The following is a 12,751-nucleotide window of genomic DNA, read 5'->3' as shown; positions in this document are numbered from 1 at the left end:
GGTCACGCCTTAGCCATTATACTGAACGATTCAGCATTTCTTAAATCAGTGTTAATGATCCTTGACAACTACAATATAAGTAGTTTCATCTCTTCACACGAGTGCATTCATGCAGATTTAAGTATGAACTTAGATATTTAAAGCTTGTCGACCTGAACTACAAATATTCAATTGCTTACAAAAAGACGAGTTCTTATAAAAAACATGTTCACCAAATGTATGCACTTTCCATACTCTCCAGATGTGATTTGTAAATGGAGAACATAGTTAGGGGGGAAAAGAATTAACGGGCAAAGAGCACACACCACAATTTAATCATTGCTAATGCTTTATTTAAAAATCTGAAAGGAGGTTGTGTGCGCAGAAAAGGCGTGGAAACACCAAGTTTCAAACAACAACTGATTCAGAAACCAGATTTTACACTGCAAAAAGTTTCCAGATTCATATGTAGACTTCAACCGAAACTTATTGGTTTTTAAAAGCAGATTAAAGCTGACAAAATGTGCACCAGTAGGAAATTAGAGGTGGGGCAAGGATAAAATTTAACAACCAGATATTATTGATAGTTTCAAAAGGAACATTAGACAATGACTGACAGAAACAGCACAGGAGAAAGAAATGAAATAGAAGAGGACTCAATAGTTTAAGAGCTGAAGACAGTATAGAGGAACAACTAGGCACATAGAAAGTATGAACCCTTGCATAACGCAAGAGATAATTAAATTGATGAAAGGAGAAAACTTAAAAATCCAACAAATGAAGAGGATACAAATGGAGTACAAGGCAAATTTGCAAAACAGAAACGGCTGGAGGATAATTTATATGGAAGTGAACATGTACAATCAGCAGTATAGACAAGAAGAAGAGAGGTTTCTGCAATGTGCTCCTGCAGGAGAATGGTGAAGGATTGATGGGCATATATGTAATTAAGAGGTTCTACACAAAAGATTTTGAGAGAACAGAACTTGATGGCACAACTATACATGGCCTACACTTGAATAAGAAAGATACAGATAGATTGGCTGAGCATCTTGCAGAAAATGTATAAGGGACCACCATCACACAATGCAAAATCTCTATGGTTACAGAGGTATCTTTTTTAGGTTAGAATCAGTATTCACATATTCTGTAATGAAAGAAGTTAAAATAACACAAGAGTCACACAAAATTATTAAGAATGCACAGAAAAATAAGGTTAGCTTATGTCATCATAATATTAGAGGCCAGGGTAATAAGGTAGAAGAACTGCTTGTTTGTTTAGAAAATTCAGAGAACTCTGGAAAGAGGGACCTCATCTGCCTATCTGACTACAACATAACCACAGGGTTCAAGAAGCTAAAGATAGAAAATTATACACTCTAGCATCTTAATCACGCAGAACTAAATATGGGAAAAGGAGGAGTAGTTGTATATATTAAGACAGAACATAAGTTCAGAAACAGTGAGGCAGGTCAATTTTGTAGTCATCAACACACAGAAGTATTGGTTTGTGAATTAATACTGAGAAGTATCTCAGTTTTAATTGCAACTGTATATAGAGCCCCCACTAGGAAAATTTGAACTGATTATACAAAATTTAGATTCTCTACTACTACACTACCTGTCAGACAGCAGGAAACTGATAATCATCTATGGCGATTCCAATGTAAATTTTCTAAAGGGTTATGATAGGAAAAATGCTCTGGAAACTTTATTCAATTTAATATCAATAATTAACTTTCCAACAAGGAAAAAAAAAAAAGATAGCAGAACCCTAATAGATAATGTTTCCTTTGAAATGAAATGATTGCATGGCATTGTTGGCCGGGAGGCCAATTGCGGGGAAGTTCAGCCGCCATATTGCAAGTCATTTTTAGTTGACGCCACTTGGGTGACTTGCGAGTCAATGATGATGAAATGATGATGAACACACAACACCCAGTCATCATGAGGCAGAGAAAATCCCAGACCCCACCGGGAATTGAACCTGGGACTCCGTGCACGGGAAGCGAGAACGCTACCGCAAGACCACGAGCTGCGGACAATGTTCACTTTGATGAGGTTCAAAGCAAGGAAATAATTGTAATCCAGTTACAAATGCTTTCACTGATCTTGATACACGGTTAAGGTAAATGACATAGTGCCCTATAGTATAGATACGCCTCAGTGGAAATATGAAGAATTAGTGACTCCAGAACAAATGTTTTTAAGAATAGTTAACAAGAAGCGACCTGGGATGAAATTTATAACAAACAAGACACTGTCTTAAAATTTAATTTATTCCATCAAAAATTCATATCATTATTTGAAATAGCTTTCTGCACAAGATAATCACAAAGGCCACTAAACAGCCATGTAAAAAAACATGGATCGGGAGAGGAATGAAATATAAGTGAAGATCCTACAATAGCTGCAATCTACAAAAATTATTCAAAATCATTAAGAAGAGTTATTAATACATCAAACAACGCGCACATTATGTCAAAAATCAGTTAATTCCAACAACAGACTTAAGGCTATACGAAATGTAGTGAAACGAGAGACAGAACAACCGAGCAAAGAAAAGGAAAACATTCCTATTAACTTAAATGGCAGAGTTACAAATGATGAGTTGCAGGCAGCATATGTGTATAACAACAAGTTGTTAAATAGAACAAAATACAGGGACGAACAGTTCAAGAAAAATGGCAACTCCCATCAAATTCAGCGATATGAATTTATCACAAACTTCTACCTCTGAAATTAAGAAAATTATATGTTGCCTCAAAAATTAAAGCTCATAAGAATTTGATGGTGCCCCCAGCAGAGTACAAAAGGTTTGTTTCCATTTAATAAGCCCTGTCTTAGCTGAAATATATAATGCTTAACTTATTTGAAGCAATTTTCTGAGAGACTAAAATCTGTCATCATTAAACCCCTCCACAAGAAAGGTGATAGCCAAAGACGTCAATAACCACCAAACTGTTTCAACACTAACATCATTTTCCAAAATTTTTGAGAATGTGATGCAGTCTAGAACAGTTTCCCACCTAAGGAACAATAATATCCTTAGTAAATCACAGTTCAGATTTCAAAAATGTTGCTTGGCTGAGAATGTCATTTACACATTCACTCACCACATTTTGCAAGCATTAAGCAATAATATAGCACTGGTTGGTATTTTCAGTGACCTATCTAAGGCATATGACTGTGTGAAATACAATATCCTCCTAGACAAACAGAGATTTTATGGAACTGATGGTATAGTGAACCAACGGATTGTGGCATATCTCACCAAAAGAATGCAGAAAGTTGTATTTAGTAATTCTCCAATGTAATCAGGGGAGATGCCTCTGACTGGGATATATCACATATGGAGTTCCCTCCGGCTCAATCTTGGGTCCATCATTGTTACTCATATATGTAAATAATCTTCCATTTAATACGAAAGAAGAATTAGTTCCTTTTTCAGATGACACTTGAATCATAATCAATCGACACTAATATTGTAATCAATCCAAGCACACCAACAGAAACGAAAGACATCATAAAGTTCTTAAAAGTATCAGTGACTGTTTTTCTGCAAATAACCCCAGTCTCACTTTTAAAAAGATGAAACACAATCAGTTCCACACATTTTGAGGTACTGCACCAGTGATAAGAACACACGGTGAGGGAATAATAAACAGGGTGGCCTACATTTTGGAACTCCTAAAACAATTTAGTTCAGCCATATTTGCACTCAGCATCATTGCAAATATTGGTGAGAGGCAAATCCATAGGTTGAGATATTTTCATTCAATGAGGTCATATGGGTAATGTTCAGGGGCAACTCATCCTCAACACAAAAAGTCTTTGTTGCTCAAAAATGTGCTGTAAGAATAATACATGGTGCTCACTGATAATCATCTTGGAGATATTTGTATAAGGAGTTTGGCATTCTTACCACTGCTTCATAGTATATTTATTCTCTCAAGAAGTCTGTTGTAAATAATCCACTGCAGTTAAAAAGGAACAATGATGTACATGATTAAAATACCAGAAGGAAAAGTTACATTCATGTTGTCTTTAGCCCACAAAGGGGTGCACAATGCTGCAAAAAAAAGTTTTTGATCACTTACCCTGTGATATAAAATGTCTGAAAGACAGCAAAAGCAAAATAAAGTTTATAAACAAACTCAAGCATTTTCTCTTTGACAGCTCCCCCTATTCTATAGACAAATGTGTCAATGGAAGTGATTCCACCCGTCTGCTTTTATCTGTGACATAAGGGTGTTGTTGTGTGTGTTTACGGCATGGCATTTATGAGTTGGTTGTGTTTGTAGAAGTCGTCTTGTTTTTTTCATGGTGCCCTCTGGTAGTATGTGCGTATGTGATGAGTGTAATATGTTGTATTGGGTTTATGTGAGCCTTTGTGTTGGATGTGAGAAGCCACTGGTGGCAGTGTTTGTAATTCCAAATGTAAGGTTTGGATGCTTTTTCAATGAGTTTGGCATTTTTGTTACGTGTTATTGGTTTGTTGTTTGTATTGTGGTAAGATGTTTAATGTGTGTACGTTGGCGGGGGCTGGCCAATCTAATCTGCAGTGCCGGAATTTGCTCGTGGTAAGTTTTTTTTTGTCTATTCTTCTCAAGTTGTGATGTTTTGTGTATTTATGGTGTATTGACTGTGTTTTAATTTTTGTAGGGATGTATGATTTGTGGATTTTTGAGGTTGCGGTTTTGGTTTTATTTTTTGGAGTTGCAGGTGTTGGTTTTTTGGCATCAACAGTTGTGTTAGACATATATATAGCTCACCAGAAATGACCAATTTTCACAGTTGTAGATGTTGGTGTTTTGGTATAGTCACGTGTGGTTGACCTATATAGGTCAAGGGAAGTGTCCGATTCCAGCAGATTTTTGTTGGTGTAGCGGACTGCTGAAATTTTTTTTCCTTCTTTTTGTTCGTCATTTTGTGTTTTGGGATCATTGTGTTCTTTTTTTATATCATATTTAACTTGTCCTCACCCCAAAACCCCCAATTTCCCACGGTTGTCCCGTTAGTTTGATTGTATTTTTGGAGGGTGGTGGTGGTTGTTAGGATGTTTAAGGGAGATGTTATTGTCTTATTTATAGAGATGCTTAGAATAGCCATTTCCGCCATATTGATGATGACATGGGTCAAAGCAGACGGGTGGAATCTGACACTTCTGTAATCCCAGAAAAATTTCTGTTACTGTAATGCATACAAGGCGGTGGGCAGGAATTACTGACTCACATCTGTATATTTAATAATAATGATGATGATGACTCTTTCAACATCATTATTATCATGCAAATGATGCATGGAGTATGAAACTAACTACAGTAACTTCAATGAAATGTAAAGGTCAATACGACACATCCTGAGAAACAAGGGATAGTAAATCTGATAATGGAGAGAATTGGGGGGGGGGGGGACTGATACATGCCAACCAAGGATTAAGTACATCCAGCAGCTTCAAGTGGATGTAGGTTGCAGTAGTTACGCTGAGCTGAAGGGACTTGTGTGGCATGGAGAGCTGCATCAAACCGGTCTTTTGACCGAAGACAACAACAAAAAATATGCATAAACTACTTACAAGGGTTTCAGCCATAGTGACTTACACAAACTATTAACTGGCTAAAATTTTCATAGTGATCGCTAATTTGTGTGGTGTTGCATGTATACTGGCAATGTGGCATGGCAACCAGAAAGCCAATAACACATTGGTTTTTCGCCTGAGTAATAAACAAGTAATAATAATGTTGCTGTAGTACCTACAACTTGCTAACTGCTCTATTTAGAAAATGCACCACAGCTTGAGAAAGATAATAGCCTGTGGAGGTTAGTTTACATTCTTCATTATCAGACACATTGTTGTTTGCTCTATCTCAGTGATTCCTTTAAACTACCTACCAATAGGGCATATTGCATCCAAGCTGTACATAAAATATATGAGTAACATTATGCCCTTCTCCCATTGTTATTTTAGTTATTTACAATTAAAAGTACATCAAATATGGAGTGAATGTTGGCAATGATGAATTCTGTCTGAAACTTGAAACAGCTGAACCAATCACTAAGTAGGTTTCACATGTTGCTTCATGAACCTGTATTAAATGTCACAATGACAAATCTACTGACTTTGCTACAGATCACCCAGGGGAGTGGAGGGGAGGAAGGGAAACCCCTTCATACACAAGAACTACAAAGCAGCAGTTGGTATCTTCAGTCTTAAGTTACATAAGGTACCATCACAATCACACATGCTATTTTAATCATATCTGAAACATATTTAACAAAGGAAATTGTTAATTTTCATTTATTTTACACAACCTTCTACAGTTACTACAGGAATTGTTCTATTTTCAACGACAGCAAGCCTGAATTGGAGCAATAATAATTACATAACAAACTATTAATGCCACATGCAGTCTGCCAATAACAGAAATAATTTGTTTTATTGTCAATCAATAGTTTTGTCAGAGGCAACTTACCCTCTGCAGCTGTCCTTCAGGTGTATGTGGAGTTGAAATACTGTTTCTTGAAAACTCAGATGTCAAACTATCTGAAGCTTCTGTATCATTATGCCTACCACTGTGAATAGGACCATCAGAAAGGAAGTCTGGTAAACTTTTAGATACACCCACTTCAGCAACTGATGCACCATTTCTAGTAGATAATGAATCTGCTGCTACAGATGAATCGCCACTTGCTTCTCCAACCAGAGGTAAATCAAATGGTAACACATCACCAGGAACTAGGGGTCGACTTGTGCCATTCACTACATTCCGGCTAAAATTTGGCAAATCTAGAGGCACCGTACAAATTCTGGATTTTGCTTGTTCTGGTATACCAGTCAGGTCACACTGAATGTCTGATACCAAACTGGATTCATTAGTCTTTGGTTCTTCCCATTCTCTCTGTTCTCTACCTGCACTATCAGATATTATTGACTCTCTTGGTGAAGTATTCTTGAATGTAAAATCTGGAAAGCTCTCTAGATTAGCAGTAATGTGTGGTGAACTTATATTACTGCTGTGGTTAAGATAACATTGCTCCATGATCAAATGATCCTGAACAAAGTCAGGTAAAACTGATGACAGCTCAGGATTACCAACGCTTCTTGATGAAGCATTTCTATTATACGATGGTGAATCTCTTTCTGTCGAAACCCCCTCTTGGCCTCTATCTTCGAAGTTATTTGGTGGAGTTGTTCTATAAATCTTCGGTCTAGCTCCTGTGTTCTGGTAACTGGTACTTCCGCTGTCTCTTTTCAAGAAGTGCTTGAACGAAAATGGATTTTCCTCTCTCTTTGGTGTGTCGCTAGAACCTGAAAGCATTTAGAACGGTATATTAATACAATAGTAAACCTACGTGGGGGTTCCTAATAAAGATTAGACAGCTCCCGTCTTAAGCTTTTCATTATTGCTTAACACTCTCTTCACTAAACTAAATGTTAGTGGAGTGGTTAAAACATTGCGCGATATTGGTGACTATTTCGGAAACAAAATAAAACAAATCTTGGTGATAGTAGACACACTCAACCTGTTGTGGATGAATGATGTTCTGTCCCTCGAACTTGTTCCGAAACAGCTCTTTTGTCGACTTTATGTTCGTTACCTAAACCTAGGTCTAGTTTAATAGGGTTCTCTTCTTCTTCACTTTCCACCTCTCCTTCGATTTCTCCATTCTTACGAGGCAGATTGCTATGGGAAAACGGCTTTTCGTTCTCCCCATTTCCTTCCGCCATAATAACTTGTATTGCGGCCCGTTTCGTGCTTATTTCTGACGCCCTGCGACATTCATCTGTTCTGACCGCGCGGAAATATTAACAGTTCGCGCGACGAAAACATGCACGTAAGTCCCTTTTATATGAATTTTAGTTTTTTGTGACGGCCTTTCAAAATCCAGGCTATACCTTACCCAGAGCTCAAATCCTAGTCTACTTTATTATTTAGATCAGAAGATCAAAATTCGATTGTCTAGCATTCTTACGTCCGTCTTTCATGATTTCTGTACGACGCACAGTTTACATTTTCACGGAAAATGTACGAAAGTGTTGCTTATTTCAGTTATTCATAACCTGCATAATTTTCACTTTCATGTCTGGTAACGGATAATGGACTAAAATTCTTAAGAACGTATGATGTCGCTTAATAGTCCAACGGACTACTTTTAACGAAGCGCTACCTTTCTCGTTGAAGATTGATGATGTACACACATAAACAGGCACACATAGACTACAAAGCAAAACAGAGAAAGAAACTGTAACACTGCTATCGAAAGTAAATTAACGATCATCACATAAATACCATCATTATTGAAGGACAAAACGAGGCATATGCAATTGTATATGACAAGGAATAGTCGCGGGTAATGTGGCTAGAAAATGTCGTCTTTAAACACTGGAAAATCGCCCAATACAAAGAACAGCAAATAAAGAAACTTACCAACAAAATATTATTTCACAAAATATGACTCGTCAGCAAATCACAAGCAACAAGTCTCAGCTAGCGGCAATACTAATCACGCGTATGGCGCGTCGCTGGCAACTTAATCACAGCCAATTTGCAAATATATTACGTACTATCTCAGCGCCCGCTGCTTCGCTCGCGTAGACTGTATGACTTGCAGAGATTTTTGTTTTAGTTTAATTGAATTTTTATATTGATCACTAACTGCAACACCTTCCAAGCTTTTCACGCTAATTAAGGCCATGTAAGCATAGTCTTTCCCGAATGTACTTCTGACCGCAAAGTGACTCTGCTAGCTGAAGTCCACAGTCTTTGTTAATCATGCCTTTTGCGTTCTTGTGGAGATATTTGCATAGCAACTTTCATCCCCTAACAAATTTTACTTTGTATCTACCCGAGAAATGAAATAACAATTTTCATAAATTTAGTTTAATTTTTTTTTAATGTAACGAAATATTTTCTTAAAAATTTTCATCCCCTATTGCACTCCCTGAGGGATTGAATTTCCAGAAACACTGAAACACCTATTTTTTAATTTCTAACCGAGAAGTCAAATACCAGTTATCATAGATATAGTCTTAAAATTCCTTTAGTACTCCTTTAATAATTATTTATTTTCCAAAAAATCTTTCACCCACTATTTTATCCCCATAGTGGTTGAATTTCCAAAAAATCCTGAAACACATATTTTTTATTTCTGACGGAGAAAGCAAATACCAGTTTTCATAGTTCTAGCTTCAAAATTCTCTTAATAGTGACATACTTTCAAAAAGCCTTTCATTACCTATTAACCCCCTGTGGGGTTGAATTTCGCCCAATACCTTCTTAAACAATGCCTACAGTATAAGATCGTTACCGGTTTGGGCCGGGCGATGATAGGAGTCGAATTTCCAAAAACAGTGAAACACGTATTTCTTTATTTCTAACTGAGAAGCCAAATTTAAAATATTCATAGATTTAACTTTATAAATGGTTTCATAATAAAATATCTCATTCCCCATTTCGTCTCCTTGCGTGTTCAATTTCCAAAGACACTGAAACACGTATTTTATAATTTGTAACTTAGAAGTCAAATGCCATTGTTCATAGACACAGTTTTTAAAAATGCTTTAGTAGTTCTTCAATAATGATATATTAAAAAAAGCGTTCACCCACTATTTCATCCTCATGTTGTTGTTGTTGTCTTCAGTCCTGAGACTGGTTTGATGCAGCTTTCCATGCTACTCTATCCTGTGCAAGCTTCTTCATCTTCCAGTACTTACTGCAACCTACATCCTTCTGAATCTGCTTAGTGTATTCATCTCTTGGTCTCCCCCTACGATTTTTACCCTCCACGCTGCCCTCCAATGCTAAATTTGTGATCCCTTGATGCCTCCGAACATGTCCTACCAACCGGTCCTTTCTTCTTGTCAAGCTGTGCCACAAACTCCTCTTTTCCCCAATCCTGTTTAATACCTCCTCATTAGTTGTGTGATCTACCCATCTAATTTTCAGCATTCTTCTGTAGCACCACATTTCGAAAGCTTCTATTCTCTTCTTGTCCAAACTATTTATCGTCCATGTTTCACTTCCATACATGGCTACATTCCATACAAATACTTTCAGAAATGACTTCCTCACTCTTAAATCTATACCCGATGTTAACAAATTTCTCTTCTTCAGAAACGCTTTCCTTGCCATTGTCAGTCTACATTTTATATCCTCTCTACTTCGACCATCATCAGTTATTTTGCCCCCCAAATAGCAAAACTCCTTTACTACTTTAAGTGTCTCATTTCCTAATCTAATTCCCTCAGCATCACCCGACTTAATTGGACTACATTCCATTATCCTCGTTTTGCTTTTGTTGATGTTCATCTTACATCCTCCTTTAAACACACTGTCCATTCCGTTCAACTGCTCTTCCAAGTCCTTTGCTGTCTCTGACAGAATTACAATGTCATCGGCGAACCTCAAAGTTTTTATTTCTTTTCCATGGATTTTAATGCTTATTCCGAATTTTTCTTTTGTTTCCTTTACTGCTTGCTCAATATACAGATTGAATAACATCGGGGACAGGCTACAACCCTGTCTCACTCCCTTCCCAACCGCTACTTCCCTTTCATGCCCCTCGACTCTTATAACTGCCATCTGGTTTCTGTACAAATTGTAAATAGCCTATCGCTCCCTGTATTTTACCCATGCCACCTTTAGAATTTGAAAGAGAGTATCCTAGTCAACATTGCCAAAAGCTTTCTCTAAGTCTACAAATGCTAGTAATGTAGGTTTGCCTTTCTTCAATCTATTTTCTAAGATAAGTCGTATGGTCAGTATTGCCTCACGTGTTCCAACATTTCTGCAGAATCCAAACTGATCTTCGCCGAGGTCGGCTTCTACCAGTTTTTCCATTCGTCTGTAAAGAATTCGCGTTAGTATTTTGCAGCTGTGACTTATTAAACTGATAGTTCGGTAATTTTCACATCTGTCAACACCTGCTTTCTTTGGGATTGGAATTATAATATTCTTCTTGAAGTGTGAGGGTATTTCACCTGTCTAATACATCTTGCTCACCAGATGGTAGAGTTTTGTCAGGACTGGCTCTCCCAAGGCTGTCAGTAGTTCTAATGGAATGTTGTCTACTCCCGGGGCCTTGTTTCGACTCAGGTCTTTCAGTGCTCTGTCAAATTCTTCACGCAGTATCGTATCTCCCATTTCCATAATATGGTCCTCAAGAACACCGCCCTTGTATAGACCCTCTATGTACTCTTTCCACCTTTCTGCTTTCCCTTCTTTGCTTAAAACTGGGTTTCCATCTGAGCTCTTGATATTCGTACAAGTGGTTCTCCTTTCTCCAAAGGTCTCTTTAATTCTCCTGTAGGCAGTATCTATCTTACCCCTAGTGAGATAAGCGTCTACATCCTTATATTTGTCCTCTAGCCATCCCTGCTTAGCCATTTTGCACTTCCTGTCGATCTCATTTTTGAGACGTTTGTATTCTTTTTTGCCTGCTTCATTTACTGCATTTTTATATTTTCTCCTTTCATCAGTTAAATTCAGTATCTCTTCTGTTACCCAAGGATTTCTACTAGCCCTCGTCTTTTTACCTACTTGATCCTCTGCTGCCTTCATCCTCATAGGGTTAAACTTCCAGAAATACTGAAACACGTATTACTCGTCTTTTTACCTACTTGATCCTCTGCTGCCTTCATCCTCATAGGGTTAAATTTTCAGAAATGCTGAAACACGTATTACTTTATTTCTAACTGAGAAATCGAATACCAATTTTCGTAGGTCTAGCTCCAAAACTGCCTTAATAACGATGTTTTTTTTTTTAAAAAAAACTTCATCCACTATTTTACCCTCTTAGAGTTGGAATTTCGAAAAGTCCCTTCTTAGACGACACCTACAGTAAAATTTAGTTATTTCATTTATTTTCTGTAGACCCATTAGCGATAAATCGCTTGGGTGTAGAACGTGTCATTTACATAGATTTGAGACATTTGTTTATAATAATAGGTTGTACAATGAATGATATATTACATAGAAAAAATGTTTACAAGAATTGTTTTTTTTTGTAAAAAGTTACAAATTACATTGAACAGACTTACAATACATCAAAATCAATTCACATATTCTCATACATAAATTCGTCCAATGAGTAAATGGTTTTACTTAGAAGATATTGTTTAAGTTGATCTTTAAAAGTAGGTGGATCAGTAACTGACATTTTTATTGCCTGAGGGAGAGGATTAACTATTTTTGTGCAAGAGTAGTGTACTCCTTTTTGTACCATACTTAGATTCTTTTGTTCAAGATGTAGATCATTTCTTACCCTAGTGTCATAGTTATGATACATGCTGTTCATTTCAAAAAGGGAATGGTTTTTACACAAGAAACATATGAGAGAGAAAATGTACTATGATACTGTTGTGAGCATTCTCAGCTCTTGGAAGAGTTTCCTGCAGGAATGTCTGTAATTGACACCACACAGAATCCTAATGACTCTTTTCTGGGGTATGAGGATTTTGTTTGCTTTTTGCTAGTTTCCCCAGAATATAATTCCATAGGCCATCAGGGCACGAAATTAACAAAAATATGCAGCTTTCAAAGTATTTAAGTCACTGAAGGAAGCAATCATACGAATTTCGTAAATTGCTGAGCTTAGTTTTTTTTTATGTAGGTAAGGAATGTTTAAGGACTAGTTCAGATTGCTATTAACAAGTAGACCCAGGAACTTTGTTGACACCTTCAAATTTCAAGTTTCTGTCCTTAGCTGTTTGGACTGGGCGATGAAGAGTCACTTTGCCAGGACATTGCCTTTTAAATGTAGAGATTTA

At 37.0% G+C, this 12,751-nt stretch overlaps 1 protein-coding gene across 2 annotated transcripts in view; it reads right to left on the bottom strand.

Moving 5' to 3' along the window:
- Window positions 1-7,734, bottom strand: part of LOC126175082 (uncharacterized) — an 85,827-nt gene extending 78,093 nt beyond the window's left edge. For both annotated transcript variants that reach the window (XM_049921617.1, XM_049921616.1), the window contains exons 1-2: window positions 7,507-7,734; window positions 6,456-7,291 (exon numbers count right to left, since the gene is read on the bottom strand). In XM_049921617.1, coding sequence (XP_049777574.1) covers window positions 6,456-7,291; window positions 7,507-7,711 — 1,041 coding nt within the window. In that variant the 5' untranslated portion in view covers window positions 7,712-7,734. The remainder of the gene's footprint in view (window positions 1-6,455; window positions 7,292-7,506) is intronic.
- Window positions 7,735-12,751: the final 5,017 nt, after the last annotated feature.

Source organism: Schistocerca cancellata, chromosome 3 (assembly GCF_023864275.1).
Source record: "Schistocerca cancellata isolate TAMUIC-IGC-003103 chromosome 3, iqSchCanc2.1, whole genome shotgun sequence".
Taxonomy (NCBI): Eukaryota; Metazoa; Arthropoda; class Insecta; order Orthoptera; family Acrididae; genus Schistocerca; species Schistocerca cancellata.
The sequence above is the reverse complement of the archived record's forward strand: the minus strand, read 5'-3'. Positions and strand labels throughout refer to the sequence as shown.